The sequence below is a fragment of the Panulirus ornatus genome, chromosome 1 (genome assembly GCF_036320965.1).
Source record: "Panulirus ornatus isolate Po-2019 chromosome 1, ASM3632096v1, whole genome shotgun sequence".
In the NCBI taxonomy this organism is placed as follows: Eukaryota; Metazoa; Arthropoda; class Malacostraca; order Decapoda; family Palinuridae; genus Panulirus; species Panulirus ornatus.
This window is the reverse complement of record NC_092224.1, coordinates 73,053,260-73,072,435: the sequence shown is the minus strand read 5'-3', so window position 1 is coordinate 73,072,435 and position 19,176 is coordinate 73,053,260. Positions and strand designations below refer to the sequence as shown.

The 19,176-nt window shown below is 41.1% G+C and overlaps 1 protein-coding gene across 1 annotated transcript in view; it reads right to left on the bottom strand.

Annotated features, from left to right (window-relative positions):
• Window positions 1–19,176, bottom strand: part of LRP1 (LDL receptor protein 1) — a 1,167,923-nt gene that overhangs the window by 16,567 nt on the left and 1,132,180 nt on the right. Inside the window, exon 78 of the mRNA XM_071663699.1 lies at window positions 11,941–12,123. Coding sequence (XP_071519800.1) covers window positions 11,941–12,123 — 183 coding nt within the window. The remainder of the gene's footprint in view (window positions 1–11,940; window positions 12,124–19,176) is intronic.

The window sequence follows — 19,176 nt, the reverse complement described above, 5'->3', positions numbered from 1 at the left end:
AACAGGATTGAGCCTCAGAGGGAAATTCTCACTTGGCCCCCTCCCTAATCACAACCTTTTTGTTTTTTTTAAAGATACCAGTGAACAGTGGACACTACTTTGATGTAGGGAAAGAGGAACCAGAGGACATGACATGAAATCAAGTAAGAACTAGTGAATAATGGTGTAAAGAATTACTTTCACAGTATAAGAGAAGTGGATAATTGGAACATATTAACTGAAGAAAATGGTTAAAGCAGAGAGCACACACACATTCAAGAGGTTGTATGATATGAGAGAGTGTTCAAGAGAGGGGGGCCCTGTGAGAGTAAAACTCCCTCCCCGCACTGTCCATACTTGATATCTACTATCCTCGTGGCAGATGACAAACCATACCAGGTGGTGAGTATAAGAAAGAGATACTTAAAGTTAATTCGAGAACATAATGCTGTAAGTTAATTCGAGAACATAATGCTGTCAGAGTACGAAAACTAGTAATAGGTAAACTACTGAAAATAAGAATGATACAATTCATAATAAAATATAGGAAATAAAATAAAATACTCGGTTCTCCAATCTTGTCTTCTAAAATCTGGCTGCTGTAAGGGAAAGGAAAGAGGGTGAGGAAGGACATGCAGCAAACCTTATGTCCCCTAAGAAAGAAAAACTTACTCCTGTTGTGCAAGTGACACACAGCATATGAAGAGACCTAGAGGAGGAGATTTTGTCTGATTATTAACAGTGATGATAACACTTTAAACATTTCCTGTCTGTCCCCCACTGTCTGACATATATCTAAACAATCCCATGAATTGCTCAATAAATAAATGTAAGATGGCTGCATCCAGTGTTATGCCCTGCAAGAACAAGCCCTCATTTATTAGACATATATCTAAACAATCCCATGAATTGCTCAATAAATAAATGTAAGATGGCTGCATCCAGTGTTATGCCCTGCAAGAACAAGCCCTCATTTATTAATGTGATAACTTCCCATACATGAGGCATAGCTAGTTTAGGGAATCTAGAGTTTTGACAAAAGGTGATCAGCCCTGTGCAAACCTTACTAAATATCACCAGAAAAACCTTGGATTACTCAGAACATTAACCTACTTTCAAAGGATTTCAATGGTATTAAAGTAATATGACTGTACTAGGTGTCCTTCAAACACTAAAATTTTAAATATTCTATTACTAAATGGAGAATATGGACACCTTAAGCATTAAACAGAATATCATTTAGTAGAGAATATATTGCTCAACTATCAAATAAGTTCAACTCTAATTTATATATGAATTTAAGAATGAGACAAATATCATAAAAATAGAAAATAATTCTAACTTCTAACTATAGTCAACATCTATTAAATCAAGAGAAAATTATTCCTCTAACATTCAGAAGTAGATATAACTAGGATGACCAGGAGGGCAAGCACAGAAATAAGGTTAAAACAGATATCTACTTCACAGGAAAAAGGTGTGTATAAATCTTATGAAGAATGAAAGGATTTTTCTTCTCAGGCACATGTACTGGTGGCAGATTCCAATGAGAAACTGGAGAAGCTGGTGAATGAATTTGGAAGTGTGTGTGAAAGGAGAAAGATGAGAGCGAATGTGAATAAAAGCTACATTATTAGATTCAGCAGGGTTGAGGAACAGGTAAGATGGGGTATGATTCTGAAACGAGAAAAGAAAAAATGGAGAAGAGGTTTTTAACATCTGGGAGTGGATATGGCAGCAAACTGAACCATGGAAGTGGAAGGGAGTCACAGGGTAGGGGAGGTGGCGAAGGTTCTGGGAACACAGAAGAATGTATGGATAAAGAACATTATCTGGAAGGGCAAAAATGGGTAAGTGTGAAGGGATAGTAGTCCTAACAATATCATATGGATGTGAAGCATGGGCTATGGACAAGGCTATGCAGAGAAGATTGGATATGTTGGAAATGAAATATTTGACAACAATATGTGGTGTGACATAGTTTGTTCAAGTAAATCATGAAAAGGTAAGAGAGAAGTTAGGTAATAAAAAGAGTGTGGCTGGAAGAGCAGAAGAGGGTGTGCTGAAATGGTTTGGACATATGGATAGAATGAGCGATGAAAGGCTGACAAAGAGGATGCGTGTGTCAGAAGTGGTGGTGACCAAGTTGAATAGGGAGGCCAAACTGGAGATGGAAGGATACAGTGAAAAAGATTTTGAGTGATCTGGGCCTGAACATGCAGGTGAAAGGCATGCATGGGAGAGAGTGAATTGGGACTATGTAGTTTACTCAGGTTGATGTGCTGTCAAAGGACTGAACCAGAGCATGTAAAGCATCTGGGATAAAACATGGATAGGTCTGTGGGGCTGACTGTCGTGAGAGAGCAGTGGTTTTGGTGCATCACACACACACATTCATGTTGGGGAGAAAGAATTCTACCTCTATAATCCATGTGTGTCATAAAAGGCAACTAAAGGGGGCAGAAGCAGAATGCTGGAAACCCTTTCCTTCCTTAATTCAATTTCTAAAAGAGGAAACACAAGTGTTCATCCTCCTTGAAGGCTCAGATTGGGGTGTCTGAATGAGTGTGGATGTAACAAAGATGAGAAGAGATAACAGATAGGTAGCATGTCTGAGGAAAGAAACCTGGATGTTTTGGCTCTGAGTGAAATGAAGTTCAAGGGCAAAGGGGAAGAATGGTTTGGAAATGTTTTGGGAGTAAATTCAGGGGCTGGCAAGATGACGAGAGATAAAGAAGGTGTAGCACTACTCCTAAAGCAGAAGAGGTGGAATTGTGTGATAGAGTGTAAGAAAGTAAATTCTAGATTGATGAGGGTAAAACTGAAAGTGGGTGGTGGAAGATGGGTGATTATTGGTGCTTATGCACTTTGCCAAGAAAAAAAGAGTCAAGTGTTTTGGGAGCAGCTCAATGAGTATGTCAGCAGTTTTGGTGCACAAGACTGGATATTAGTGATGGGTGTTTAAATGCAAAAGTAAGTAAATATGGCAGTTGAGGGTATAATTGGTGCACATGAGGTATTCAGTATTATGAATGGAAATGATGAAGAACTTGTAGACTTTTGTGCTGAAAAAAAACTGGTGCTTGGGAATACCTGGCTTAAAATGAGATATATTCAAGTATACATATGTGCTGGAAATGAGATGTTTGAGGAGAATATGTGGTGTGAGGTGGTTTGATCGAGTAAGTAATAATGGGGTAAGAGAAATGTGTGGTAATAAAAAGAGTGTGGTTGAGAGAGCAGAAGAGGGTGTTTGGTCACATGGAGAGAATGAGTGAGGAAAGATTGACCAAGAGGATATATGTGTCAGAGGTGGAGGGAACGAGGAGAAGTGGGAGACCAAATTGGAGGTGGAAGGATGGAGTGAAAAAGATTTTGAATGACTGGGGCCTGAACATGCAGGAGGGTGAAAGGCATGCAAGGAATAGAGTGAATTGGAACGATGTGGTATACCGGGGTCGACGTGCTGTCAATGGATTGAACCAAGGCATGTGAAGTGTCTGGGATAAACCATGGAAAGTTCTGTGGGGCCTGGATGTGGAAAGGGAGCTGTGGTTTCGGTGCATTATTACATGACAGCTAGAGACTGAGTGTGAACGAATGTGGCCTTTGTTGTCTTTTCCTAGCGCTACCTCGCACACATGCAGGGGGAGGGGGTTGTTATTTCATGTGTGGCAGGGTGGCGAGGGAATGAATAAAGGCTGACAGTATGAATTATGCGCATGTGTATGTATGTATGTATATGTCTGTGTGTGTATATATATGTATATGTTGAGATGTACAGGTATGTATATTTGCGTGTGTGGATATTTATGTATAAACATGTGTATGTGGGTGGGTTGGGCCATTCTTTTGTCTGTTTCCTTGAGCCTTGCTAACGCAGGAGACAGCAACAAAGTAAAATAAAATAAAAAATATATAAAAAAACATATGTGATTAGTAGCGATGGTCAATGGGCCTTAAATGTTTACGCATTAATTGACAAGCATGTAAAAGAAAGACTTTTGGATGTAAATGCACTGAAAGGGGCAGCTGGTGGGATGTCTAATTGCTACCTTGAGGAGGAGAGGGTAAAGGTATGTAGAGGTTTGAAAAAGATGGGACAAAGTCAGGGAAGACAGTGGTGAGAGTAAGTGAGCTTAGAAAGGAGATACGTGAAGAAATACCAAGAGAGATTGAGTGTAGAATGGCAAAAGGTGAAAGCAAATGAAGTAAGGGAATGGGTGAGGAATGGCAGGTACTTTGGGAAGCAGTAATGGCTTCTGCAAGAGATGCATATGAGTTGTGAGGTGAAGAAGTATAGTTCCTTGTGAAAGAGAAGAGAGGGGCATTTGGATGGCACTTACATGGAAAGAGCGCAAATGATTGGGAGATGTATATGAGAAAGTGGCAGATGGTCAAGAGGAAGGTGCAGGGGTTCAAAAGAAGGCAAATGAGAGTTAGGGTGAAAAGGAATAATTAACTTTAGGGAGAATAAAAAGATGTTTTAGAAGAAGGGAAGAGGGTAAATAATGTGCAAAAGACAAGAGAAGAAGTGGGGACATCAGCGAAGGGAGCAAAAGGGGAAGTGATAACTGGTAGTGATGGAGTGAGTATTTAGAAGGATTGTTAATGTGTTTGAAGATAGAGTGGCAGACGTAAGGTGTTTAGGTCATGGTGGTATGCAAAGCGAGATAGTCAGGGGGAGAGGTTTGGTGAAAAGAGAAGAGCTGGCGAAAGCCTTGCGGAAGATGAAATCTGACAAGCAGTGGGTTTGGATAGTACTGCAGTTGAATTTATTAAGAAAGAGGGTGACTGTGTTGTTGATTAGTTGGTTTGTAAGGATATTCAATGTATGCATGGATAACGGTGAATTGCAAGAGAATTAAAGGAATGCAAGGATAGTGCCACTGAATAAAAGGTGAATGCTCAAACTACAGAGGCATAAGTTTATTAAGTACACCTAGAAAATCATATGGGAGGGTACTGATTGAGATGAAAACATGTACAGAGCATCAGATAGGGAAGGAGCAGTGCGGTTTCAGAAGTGGTATTTGATGTGTGGATCAGGTGTTTGCTTTGAGGAATGTGTGTGAGAAATATTTAGAAAAACAGATGGATTTGTATGCAACATTTATGGATCTAGAGAAGGCATACGACAGAGAAGAGAAGTTTTGTGGAAGGTCTTAAGAATATATGGTGTGGGGAGGTAAGCTGCTAGAGGCAGAGAAGACTTCATCAAGGGTGTTAGGCATGTGTGCAAGTAAGGAGAGAGGAGAGTGATTGGTTCCAAGTGAAGGTGTCTGTTGCAAGTGTGTGTGATGTCACCATGGTTGTCTAATTTGCATACGGATTGGCTGGTGAGGGATATCTTTTTAAATACTATTCACCATTTCCCGTGTTAGCGAGGTAGTGTTAAGAACAGAGGACTGAGCCTTTGAAGGAATATCCTCATTTGGCCCCCTTCTCTGTTCCTTCTTTTGGAAAATTAAAAACGAGAGGGAAGGATTTCCAGCCCCCGCTCCCTTCCCTTTTAGTCGCCTTTTATGACACACAGGGAATACATGGGAAGTATTCTTTCTCCCCTATCCCCAGGGGTAAGTATGCAGTCTGTTGGGGATGAGAGGGACTGGGAAGCGAGTCAGTTGTTGTTCATTGATGATACAGCACTGGGGGCTGCTTTGAGAAGGAAATTGTAGTTGGTGACTGAGTATGAAAAAGTGTGTGATAGGAGAAAGTTGAGAGTAAATGTGAATAAAAGCAAGGTTAATAAGTTCAGCAGGGCTTGGAGAAAAGAGAAAAGTTAGCAGGGATGCAAGTTTGAATGGAGAAAAATTGGAGGAAATGAAGTGTTTTAGATATCTAGGAGTGGACTAAGCAGTGAATGGAACCATGTAAACTGAAGTGAGTCACAGGAAAGGGAGGGGGATGAAGATTCTGGGAGTGATAAAGAACATGTGGAAAGAGAGAACGTTATCTTAGCAAAAGTGGGAGTGTTTAAAAGAATAGTAGCTTCAACAAAATTCATGTGGTTGTGAGGCATAGACTTTACATAGGGTTGGGCAGAGGAGGGTGGATGTGTTGAAAATGAAATGTTGGAGGACAATATGTGGTGTGAGGTGGTTTGATCGAGTAAGTAATGAAAGGGTAAGAGAGATGTGTGGAAAAAAAAGTGTGGTTGAGAGAGCAGAAGAGGTTGTGTTGAAGTGGTTTGCACATATGGAGAGAATCAGTGAGTGAGTGAGGAAAGGTAGAGGGAAAAAGGAGAAACAGGAGACAAAATTGGAGGTGCAAGGATAGAGTGAAAAGATTTTGAATGATCAGGGCCTGTACAAACAGGAGGGTGAGAAGTGTGCAAAGAATAGAGTGAATTGGGGTTGACATGCTGTCAATGGAATACACCAGGGCATGTGAAATGTCTGGGGTTAACCATGGAAAGGTCGGTGGGGCCTGGATGTGGATTGGGCACTGTGGTTTTGGTGCATTACACATGACAGCTAGAGACCAAGTGTGAATGAATGTCGCATTTGTATCTGTTTTCCTGGCACTAACTCGCTGAAGTAGGGAGTAGCAATGCTGTTTCCTGTGGGGTGGGGAAGTGCCAGAAACGGATGAAGGCAAGCAAGTATGAATATCTACATGTGCATATATGTATATGTCTGCATATATGTATGTATATGTATGCATACATGTCGATATGTATATGTATATGTTATCTATTTATTTAATATACTTAATCTCCGTCTCCTGCATTAGCAAGATAGTGCACAGATGAAAGAATGGCCCAACACACCCACATACACTTGCATATACATAAACACCCACACACGCACATGTGCATACCTATATATTTCAACATATACCTACATATACATATATACACATGTACATATTCATACTTGCTGCCTTCATCCATTCCCGTCACCACATATGAAATAGCATCCCCCCTCCCAAATGCACGCATGCGAAGTAGCGCTAAGAAAAGACAAAATAGATCACATTCATTCACACACAGTCTCTAGCTGTCATGTGTAATGCACTGAAACCACAGCTTCTTTTCCACATCCAGGCCCCACAAAACTTTCTATGGTTTACCCCAGATGCTTCATATGCCCTGGTTCAATCCAATGACAGCATGTGGACCCCATTATACAACATTGTTCCAATTCACTCTATTTCTTGCAAGCCTTTCACACTCCTGTATATTCAGGCCCCGATCGCTCAGAATCTTTTTCACTCCATCCTTCCACCTCCAATTGGGTCTCCTGCTTCTCCTTGTTCCCTCTACCTCTGACACATATATCCTCTTTCCTAATCTTTCCTCACTCATTCTCTCCATGTGACCAAACCATTTCAACACACCCCTTCTGCTCTCTCAACCACACTATTTTTTATTACCACACATCTCTCTTACCCTTTCATCACTCAATCAAACCACCTCATACCACATACTGTCCTCAAACATTTCATTTCCAACATGTCCACCCTCCACATCACAATCCTATCTATAGCCCATGCCTCACAACCATATAACATTGTTGGAACCATTATTCCTTCAAACATACCCATTTCTGCTCTCCGAGATAAAGTTCTTGCCTTCCACACATTCTTCAATGCTCCCAGAACCTTCGGCCCCTCCCCCACCCTGTGACTCACTTCTGCTACCATGGATTCATCCACTGCTAAATCCACTCCCAGATATCTTAAACACTTTACCTCCTCCAGTTCAACATTCACATTCAACAAACCTTCAAAATACTCACTCCATCTCCTTCTCACTTCACCACTACTTGTTATTACCTCCTCATTAGCCCCCTTCACCGATGTTCCCATTTGTTCTCGTCTTACGCACTTTATGTACCTCCTTCCAAAACATCTTTTTATCCTACCTAAAATTTAATGACACTCTCTCACCCCAACTCTCATTTGCCCTCTTTTTCACCTCTTGCACCTTTCTCTTGACCTCCAGTGGCTTTCTAGGGGGTGTTCTTTCTCCCCTATCCCCAGGGATATATATATATGTATACGTTGAGATTTATTTTATATTTATTTTGCTTTGTCGCTGTCTCCCGCGTTAGCAAGGTAGCGCAAGGAAACAGACGAAAGAATGGCCCAACCCACCCACATACACATGTATATACATACACGTCCACACACAGCACATATACATACCTATACATCTCAATGTATACATATATATATACACACACAGACATATACATAGACACCCATGTACATAATTCATACTGTCTGCCTTTATTCATTCCCATCGCCACCCCACCACATATAGAATAACAACACCCTCCCCCCTCATGTGTGAGAGGTAGCGCTAGGAAAAGACAACAAAGGCCCCATTCATTCACACTCAGTCTCTAGCTGTCATGTAATAATGCACCGAAACCACAGCTCCCTTTCCACATCCAGGCCCCACACAACTTTCCATAGCTTACCCCAGACGCTTCACATGCCCTGGTTCAATCCATTGACAGCACGTCAACCCCGGTATACCACATTGTTCCAATTCACTCGATTCCTTGCACGCCTTTCACCCTCCTGCATGTTCAGGCCCCGATCACTCAAAATCTTTTTCACTCCATCTTTCCACCTCCAATTTGGTCTCCCATTTCTCCTCGTTCCCTCCACCTCTGACACATATACCCTCTTGGTCAATCTTTCCTCACTCATTCTCTCCATGTGACCAAACCATTTCAAAACTCCCTCTTCTGCTCTCTCAACCACACTCTTTTTATTACCACACATCTCTTTTACCCTTACATTACTTACTCTATCAAACCACCTCACACCACATATTGTCCTCAAACATCTCATTTCCAGCACATCCACCCTCCTGCGCACAACTCTATCCATAACCCACGCCTTGCAACCATACAACATTGTTGGAACCACTATTCCTTCAAACATACCCATTTTTGCTTTCCGAGATAATGTTCTCGACTTCCACACATTCTTCAAGGCTCCCAGAATTTTTGCCCCCTCCCCCACCCTATGATTCACTTCCGCTTCCATGGTTCCATCCGCTGCCAGATATCTAAAACACTTCACTTCCTCCAGTTTTTCTCCATGCAAACTTACCTCCCAATTTACTTGACCCTCAACCCTACTGTACCTAATAACCTTGCTGTTATTCACATTTACTCTCAACTTTCTTCTTTCACACACTTTACCAAACTCAGTCACTAGCTTCTGCAGTTTCTCACATGAATCAGCCACCAGCGCTGTATCATCAGCGAACAACAACTGACTCACTTCTCAAGCTCTCTCATCCACAACAGACTGCATACTTGCCCCCCTTTCCAAAACTCTTGCATTCACCTCCCTAACAACCCCATCCATAAACAAATTAAACAACCATGGAGACATCACACACCCCTGCCACAAACTTACATTAACTGAGAACCAATCACTTTCCTTTCTTCCTACACGTACACATGCCTTACATCCTCGATAAAAAGTTTTCACTGCTTCTAACAACTTGCCTCCCACACCATATATTCTTAATACCTTCCACAGAGCATCTCTATCAACTCTATAGGTATTTATATTTGCGTGTGTGGACGTGTATGTATATACATGTGTATGTGGGTGGGTTGGGCTATTCTTTCGTCTGTTTCCTTGCGCTACCTCGCTAACGCGGGAGACAGCGACAAAGTAGAATAAATAAATGATATATATATACCAGTCATTTGTGCTACTGCCCTGCAAAAATCGTCCAAATGCCTCTCTCTTCTCTTTCTCTAATAACCTTACTTCATCCCACCACTCACTACCCTTTCTAATCTGCCCACCTCCCACACTTCTCACACCACAAGCATGTTTTGCGCAAGCCATCAGTGATTCCCTAAATACATCCTACTCCTCCCCCACTCCCCTTATGTCATCTGCTCTCACCTTTTGCCATTCTGCACTCAATCTCTCCTGGTACTTCCTCACACAAGTCTCCTTTCCAAGTTCACTTACTCTGACCACTCTCTTCACCCCAATATTCTCTCTTCTTTTCTGAGAACCTTTACAAATCTTTACTTTCGCCTCCTCAAGATAATGATCAGACATCCCTCCAGTTGCACCTCTCAGCACATTAACATCCAAAAGTCTCTCTTTCACATTCCTATCGATTTACATGTAGTCCAATAATGCTCTCTGGCCATCTCTCCTACTTACATATGTATACTTATGTATATCTCTTTTTAAAGCAGGTATTCCCAATCACCAGTCCTTTTTCAGCACACAAATCTACAAGCTCTTCACTATTTCCATTTACAACACTGAACACCCCATGTACACCTATTATAACCTCAACTGCCACATTACTCACTTTTACATTCAAATCACCCATCACTATAATCAAGTCTCACGCATCAAAGCGGCTGACATACTCACTCAGCTGCCTCCAAAACACTTTCTCTCTCATGATCTTTCTTCTCATGACCAGGTGCAAAGGAACCAATAAACATCCATCTCTCTCCATCCACTTTCAGTTTTACCCATATCAATCTAGATTTACTTTCTTACACTATCACATACTCCCATAACTCCTGCTTCAGGAGTAGTGTTACTCTTTCCTTTGCTCTTGTCCTTTCACCAACCCCTGACTTTACTCCCAAGACATTCCCAAACCACTCTTCCCCTTTACCCTTGAGCTTCGTTTCACTCAGAGCCAAAATATCCAGGTTCCTTTCCTCAAACATACTACTTATCTCTCCTTCTTTCTCACCTAGGTTACATCCACACACTTTTAGTCACCCCAATCTGAGCCTTTGAGGACGATGAGCACTCCCTGCATGACTCCTTTTTCTGTTCCCCTTTTAGAAAGTTCAATACAAGGAGGGGTAAACCATGGAAAGTTTTGTGGGGCCTGGATGTGGAAAGGGAACTGTGGTTTCGATGCATTATACATGACAGCTAAAGATTGAGTGTGAACAAATGTGGCCTTTGTTGTCTTTTCCTACTGCTACCTCACGTGCATGTGGGGGGAGGGGGTTGTCATTTCATGTGTGGTGGGGTGGCGATGGAAATGAATAAATGCAGCAAGTATGAATAGTGTACATGTGTATATATGTATATGTCTGTGTATGTATATATATGTATGTGTTGAAATGTATAGGTATGTATATGTGCGTGTGTAGACGTGTATGTATATACATGTGTATGTGTTGCGCCATTCTTTCGTCTGTTTCTTTGCGCTACCTCGCTAATGCGGGAGACAGCGACAAAAGGGCTCAGTCTTGTGTTCTTAACGCTATCTCGCTAACACAGGAAATGGCGAATAGTATAAAAAATAAAAAACATATACATACATATATATATATATACATATTTATTATTATATCTAATTGCTGTTTCCCACATTAGTGAGGTAGTGCCACGAAACAGATGAAGAATGAAAAGGCCCATCCACTCATATGCACATATTTATACATAAATGCCCACAAATGAACATATACGTAATCTCTTAATTTGCAAAATACGTAAGTTTTCCATTCCAACTTCTTGTATATTACCAGAGCTGGTAGCTAACATCCAGAACATGACCTACAGTGGAGCCAGGGAAAGAGCAACAACTTTGTCTTCTAAACACTGTGGTAGACTGGCCCATGGAGAAGAGCTGTCTTTGAGTTTGGGGTACTTCTAATTTGGTAGCTCACCTTGCCAAACTTTGGTCAAGTTGCCTTGCTTGGCAAAAAAAGTACTTAAGTGTCTTTTAAGTCCAGTCAGAAATTCTAAAAATGACAATCAGGTTTAAGTTGCCTTGCTTGGCAAAAAAGTACTTCAGTGTCTTTTAAGTTAGAAATTCTAAGAATGACAATCAGGTTTCCTTCTACAAAAAAAATCTTTAGTCATCTTTTGTCTGATCACTGATGGCTAACAAAAACATACATCTTAAGCCAAGCAGCTAACAACTAGAAGAAAAATAATAAAGGAAAGTGTAACTGACTAATGGTGGTGCAGACTACACTATCTTACCGAGTCATGAAGGGTGAAGACAGGATTAGGGTCATCCTCCTGATCATCAGAGGCATGCAGATACATGGGGTTGGTCATTTCCACAGTCCCACCATTCTCCTCTAAACGTACATGACTAATGCCCTTCCCCCGTTGGCGCTGCCAGAGCCAAACGACGACGACTGCCACCACCAACACCACAACCTGTAATAATTACCAGGACATGAATGTCATGGGTAAAGCTGTAGTAAAACTTATCACAAACCTTTTTAAACTAAAACAAAACAGGATTACAGTTACCCAACTTCTAAATAGTCAGAGCTACAGTAAATGATTCTAAAACATTCATTAAAGTCTTTTCACAAACTTGTTAGAATGCTTAAAACACAAAAACATATAAAAATATTCTAATTGCAAGATATAAATCCTTTGTTTTAATTTTACTCCTAATAAATCTAGAAACACAATCAGTTAAGGAATGTGCTTGAACAATTAAGAAGGTGCCTAAGACACCTGAAAAAACAGTAAAATTATAGACTTAATGGCAGGTGAAAGAGTAACATCCAGAGCATTGGAAAAGATTAAAGCAGAACAGTATGTTAGAAGGAATGCATCTGTAACAAAGAGCAACTATAAGGGAGTGTCTGAAAATCTTTTGATGTGAAAGATTTATCCAAGGGAAAACTTAGGTATAACAGTTTTCACATGTCACCTACATTATAATGGACCATAAATGAAACAGGAAGCAGTTAGGTTTGTATCATGTGTAGGTACATTTACAGTGACCAAAGTGTCACTTAATATGACTGGCTTTTGGTTATTTGTTCAATAGCAGCATCCCATGCTGCTGATTCTGCAATCCTGAAGTAAAGCATACCTGAACATTTTCTTTGTTTATCTGTTACTATCATTACTCCATCCCCAATTCAGCAGAGATACAGGAGCTTTATATAATATGAATAACTGCAGATACATTTATATCTGCAGTTGCATTACACATGACAGCTAGAGACCGAGTGTGAACAAATGTGGCCTTTGTTGTATTTTCTTAGCGCTACCTCGCGTACGTGCGGGGGGAGGGGAGGTGCCATTTTCATGTGTGCCGGGGTGGTGACAGGAATGGATGAAGGCAGCAAGTATGGATATGTACACGTGTATATATGTATGTCTGTGTATGTATATGTATGTATACGTTGAGTATGAGGGTGAGTTGGGCCATTCTTTTGTCTGTTTCCTTGCGCTACCTTGCTAACGTGGGAGATAGTGACTAAGTATAATAAAATAATATCATTTATATCTATTTTATATACACACCAAATGCATAAAAGTAAGTAAGGCATACAGTGTTTAAACTTAGCTAACTATGAAGAAAGGATGATGCTACAAATAAAATCACTAACAATGTCAACTGAGTTTATTATATCAATCCCATAAACCAGCCGCAAGAAAATTGCTCATTGCTCAAGACCATAAAATATTAATGTTGTACAAGTTATAGTTTGTGCGTTTGTGTGTACGCACATGTTCTATAAACAAACAAACAACTGGTTAAGGAGTAAAAATCTATAAACAGTGTAAATCAATAAATTTACACAATACTCAAAAAAAAAATGTGAATACTTTATTAGTATTACATATTCAAATACATAAACAGTTGCTTTTTAAACATTTGTAAACTGCATTCACAGTTTCATCCCTTAGTCTGTTCCAACTATCTACCACCCTTACAGTAAAACAATCCTTTAAGCTCTTTCTAGCAAGTTTCTTGTCTAGCTTCTTGTTTGACTTCTGGTTATATTCTCACTGCATTGCATGAAGAACTCTTTACTGTCAACAATATCCAACTGATTTAGAAACTTGAACACTTATCAGGTAAACCCACTCCTTTCTCTCCTGCATGATGGGTAACTTTGTAGAATTTAGCCACTCACAGTGGATCAGACCTCTTTATTCAGTTCATTACTGTACCATCCTACCTGCCCTTCTTTGAACTCTCTCAATTAAACCTTTGTGCCTCTCTGGGTGCAGTGATCATACCTGAGAATAATAATCCAGTTTTGGTTGAACACTTGTGAATATACTCATAGATCTACCACCCCAACAAACACAACACTGACAAAACTCACAACCACCAAAGTGACCGAACGAGAACTGAAATCAGTCTTAAACACCATCCCACCATATATACCTATTAAAAACTGTATTCCCTAGATGTGTATGCAGTACACTTTCTCATCTGCATTCTGAACACATCAACTCCATGATATTACAAACACCAATTCAGTATCTTAAAAGACCCCTGAAGCCCAAGATGCAACTCTCACACTGAGGACACTGAACACTTACTCCTATGTTGTCATGCATTCACCTCACAAAGATGCCCACACAGTATCACCACAATCCTTAATCAAGGGTCCTATCTCACAGACGTGGCAAGCTTTGCAGCACTCTTCAATAAGGTTCCTGGGACAGGAGGTTAAGGTAAGGAAATGTAATGTACAGTAAAGTTCAAGAGAAAGTGGCAAGAGGCAAGAAGGTGCAAGGGCTGAAAAAGAGGGCAAATGAGGGTTGGGGTTGATGATTATCAGCAAATCTTAGGGAGAAGAAAACCCTTTGGAATGAGGATAACAGATAGCATGAGAAAAACAAAAGAACAAATGGGAGCAGCAGTGAAAGGGGTAGATGGGATGTGGTAATATGCAAACAGGAGGTGAAAGGTAGATGAAAAATGCAGTCTGAATGGTTGTTGAATGTGTTCAATGATAGGGTGGCTGATGTGGGTTTTTCGTAAATGGAGGTATGTGTGGTGAGAGGGTCATGGAAAGTGGTTTGGTGAAAACAGAAGAGGTGGTCAAAGTCTTGTATATGATGAAATGTAGCTAAGGTGGTTGAGACTGCCATTGAATTCCTGAAGAAAGTGGGTGATTCTGTTGTTAATTGGCTTGAGAGAGATTTTGATGCATATTAGGATCATGAAAAAGTGCATGAGCATTAGCAGAATGCCTGTATAGTGCCATTGTGTAATGACAAGGGGGCCAAGAGAAAATGTTTGAAATACAGAAGCACAAGTCTCTTAAGTGAACCTGATAAGTTATATGGGAAAGTGGTGACTGAGGAGGTGGTGGCAAGCACAAAGCTTCAGACTGTGGAGGAACAACAAAGTTTTGGAAGTGGTAGAGGATGTGTGGATCAGGAGTTTACTTTGAACATTTGTGTGCAAAATACTCTGAGAAACAGAAGGATTAGTATGTGGTATTTGTGGATCTGGAGAAAACATATAACAGGGTTGAGAGAGATGCTTTGTAGAAGCTGTTACGAGTTTTTATCAAGAAACTAAGTCATGTGGATGGGTGGGAAGAGTGGAGGGTTGAGCATTTCCAGGTGAAAGTCTGCAGCAAGGGCATGTGATGTCACAGCCATTAAAGCTGTTTATGAATGGGGTGGGGAGGGAAGTGAATTTCAGGATTTTCAGGATAAGTTCAGGTCTGCATTGAGTCATGGGTGGGGAGGGGTCTGGGAGGTGAGTCAGTCACTGTTTGCTAATGAAATAGCATCGGAGACAGATTTAAGTGTGAAACTGTAGAAGTTATGTCTGAGTTTGAGGGAGTGTGTGAAAGGAAAATATTGAGAGTAACTGAAAATAAAACCAAGATTATTAGGTTTACTAGTGGAAAGAGACATGTAGTTGAAGTGTGCATCTGAATGGAGAGAACCTGGTGGATGTGGTGTTGTAAATACCTGGAAATGAATAAGGCAGTGAATGGAACCACAGGAGCTGAAGTCAGCCACAGGGTGGGTCAGGGTGCAAAGGACTTGAGTGCATTGAGGAATGTGGAGAGAGAGAGAGAGAGAGAGAGAGAGAGAGAGAGAGAGAGAGAGAGAGAGAGAGAGAGAGAGAGAGAGAGAGAGAGAGATAGATCACCGTCAGTGAAGGCTAAGATGAGTATGATTGATGGTATAGTAGGTCCACCGGAGCTGTATGGATGTGGGGTATGGGCCATATATGACAAAGAAGTGGCTAAATGTGTTAAAAATGAATTGATTGAGGACAATATAAGGTGTGAGGTGGGTTAATTGAGTACGAAATGATAGGATAAGAGAGAGGCATAGTAGTAAAGAGGTTAGGGATGAGAGAGCTGAAAAGGGTGTGCTCAAAAGGTTTGGATACATAGAGAGGATGAGTGAAGAGAGGTTGACAAAAAGGGTATAAGTGTTAGAAGTAGTAAAGATGGGTATAACTGATGGTACAGTAGTTCTACTGGTGCTGTATGGATGTGGGGTATGGGCCATATATGACAAAGTAAAGAATTGGCTAAATGTGTTAAAAATGAATTGTTTGAGGACAATATGAGGTGTGAGTTGGGTTAATCGAGTAAGAAACGATAGGATAAGAGAGAGGCATAGTAGTAACAAGGTTATGGATGAGAGAGCTGAAATGGGTGTGCTCAAAAGGTTTGGATACAAACAGAGGATGAACAAAGAGAGGTTGACAAAAAGGGTATAAGTGTTAGAAGTGGTGAAGACAAGGAAGATGGAATTGGAGATGGAAGGATGGAGTGAGAGAAGTTTTGAGGGGTTGGAATCTGAACACAGAAGAGGATGCGAGACTTGAATGGGACAGGGTGAAATGGAATGATGTGGTATACAAAGGGAGATGTGTTGCCACTGGATAAAAATAGGGTATATAAAGTGATTGGCAATAACAACAGAAAAATCTGTAAAACCTGGACACAAATGTGGGCCTCTCATCTTGGAGCATCATACATGACAGCTAGGGAGTATATGTAAAAGAATGAAACTATTTTTTTTCTGTTCTTAGTACTACCTTGCTAACAATGGAATGGCAAACATGAAAATGGGGATAGGGGAATTAGAATACTTCCCACGTATTCCCTGCGTGTCGTAGAAGATGACTAAAAGGGGAGGGAGCAAGGGGCTGGAAATCCTCCCCTCTCGTCTTTCACTTTTCCAAAAGAAGGAACAGGATGGGGGCTAAGTGAGGATATTCCCTCTGAGGCTCAGTCCTCTGCTTTTAACGCTACCTCACTACCACATGAGATGGGGGGGTGACTGTGTTATTGACTGGTCGGTAAGGATATTCAATGTATGTATGGATCATGGTGAAGTGCCTGAGGATAGGCGGTGTACATGCACAGTGCCACTGTACAAAGGCAAAGGGGATAAAGGTGAGTGTTCCAACTACAGAGGCATAAATTTATTCAGTATTCATGGGAAATTATATAGGAGGGTATTGATTAAGAGGGCAAAGGCATGTACAGAGCATCAGTTGGGAAGAGCAGTGTGGTTTCAGAAGTGGTAGAGGATGTGTGGATCAGGTGTTTGCTTTGAAGAATGTATGTGAGAAATACTTAGAAAAACAGATGGATTTGTATGGATCATTTATGGATCTGGAGAGGGCATATGATAGGGTTGATAGTGATGCTTTGTGGAAGGTTTTAAGAGTATGTTGTGTGGGAGGTAAGTTGTTAGAAGCAGTGAAAAGTATTTACCAAGGATTAAGGCATGTGTAAGAGTGGGAAGAAGTGAGAGTGATTGGCTCTCAGTGAATGTCAGTTTGCAGCAGGGGTGCGTGATGTCTCCACGGTTGTTTTATTTGTTTATGGATGGGGTTATTTGGGGGTAAATGCAAGAGTTTTGGAGAGAGGGGCGAGTATGCAGTCTGAGGTGGATGAGAGGGACTGGGAAATCAGTCAGTTGTTGTTTGCTGATGATACAGATCTAGTGGCTGTTATGGGTAAGAAACTGCAGAGGTTGGTGATGGAGTTTGGAAAAGTGTGTGAAAGGAGAGAGTTGAGAATAAATGTGAAGAAGAGCAAGATTATTAGGTTCAGTAGGGGTGAGGGACAAGTTAATTGGGATGTACGTTTGAATGGAGAAAAATTAGAGGAAGTGATGTTCTAGATATCTGGGAGTGGACTTAGTAGTGGATGGAACCATGGAAGCAGAAATGAGTCACAGGGTGGGGGAGGGGGTGAAGGTTCTGGGGGCAATGAGGAATGTGAGAACGTTATCTCGGAGAGCAAAAATGGGTATGTTTGAAGGAGTAGGGGTTCCAACAATGTTATATGTTTACGAGGCATGGGCTATAGATGGGGTTGTACAGAGGAGGGTGGATGTGTTGGATATAAAATGTGTGAGGACAACATTTGGTGTGAGGTGGTTTGATCGAGTAAGTAATGAAAGGGAAAGTGAGCAGTGTGGTGATAAAAAGTGTGGTTAAGAGAGCAGAAGAAGGTGTGCTGAAATGGTTTGTACAGGGAGAGAATGAGTGAGGAAAGATTGACAAAGAGGACATATGTATACGTTGATATGTATATATATGTAGATGTGCGTGTACGGACATTTATGTACATGTGTACACGAGTGGTTGGGCCATTCTTCATCTGTTTCCTTGTGCTACCTCACTGATGCAGGAAACAGCAATCAAGTACAATACAATAATTAATAATATATATATCTTTTTTTTTTTTTTTTTTGCTTTGTCGCTGTCTCCCTGCGTTTGCGAGGTAGCGCAAGGAAACAGATGAAAAGAAATGGCCCAACCCACCCCCATACACATGTATATACATACGTCCACACACGCAAATATACATACCTACACAGCTTTTCATGGTTTACCCCAGACGCTTCACATGCCCTGATTCAATCCACTGACAGCACGTCAACCCCGGTATACCACATCGATCCAATTCACTCTATTCCTTGCCCTCCTTTCACCCTCCTGCATGTTCAGGCCCTGATCACACAAAATCTTTTTCACTCCATCTTTCCACCTCCAATTTGGTCTCCCACTTCTCCTCGTTCCCTCCACCTCCGACACATATATCCTCTTGGTCAATCTTTCCTCACTCATTCTCTCCATGTGCCCAAACCATTTCAAAACACCCTCTTCTGCTCTCTCAACCACGCTCTTTTTATTTCCACACATCTCTCTTACCCTTACGTTACTTACTCGATCAAACCACCTCACACCACACATTGTCCTCAAACATCTCATTTCCAGCACATCCATCCTCCTGCGCACAACTCTATCCATAGCCCACGCCTCGCAACCATACAACATTGTTGGAACCACTATTCCTTCAAACATACCCATTTTTGCTTTCCGAGATAATGTTCTCGACTTCCACACATTCTTCAAGGCTCCCAGAATTTTCGCCCCCTCCCCCACCCTATGATCCACTTCCGCTTCCATGGTTCCATCCGCTGCCAGATCCACTCCCAGATATCTAAAAC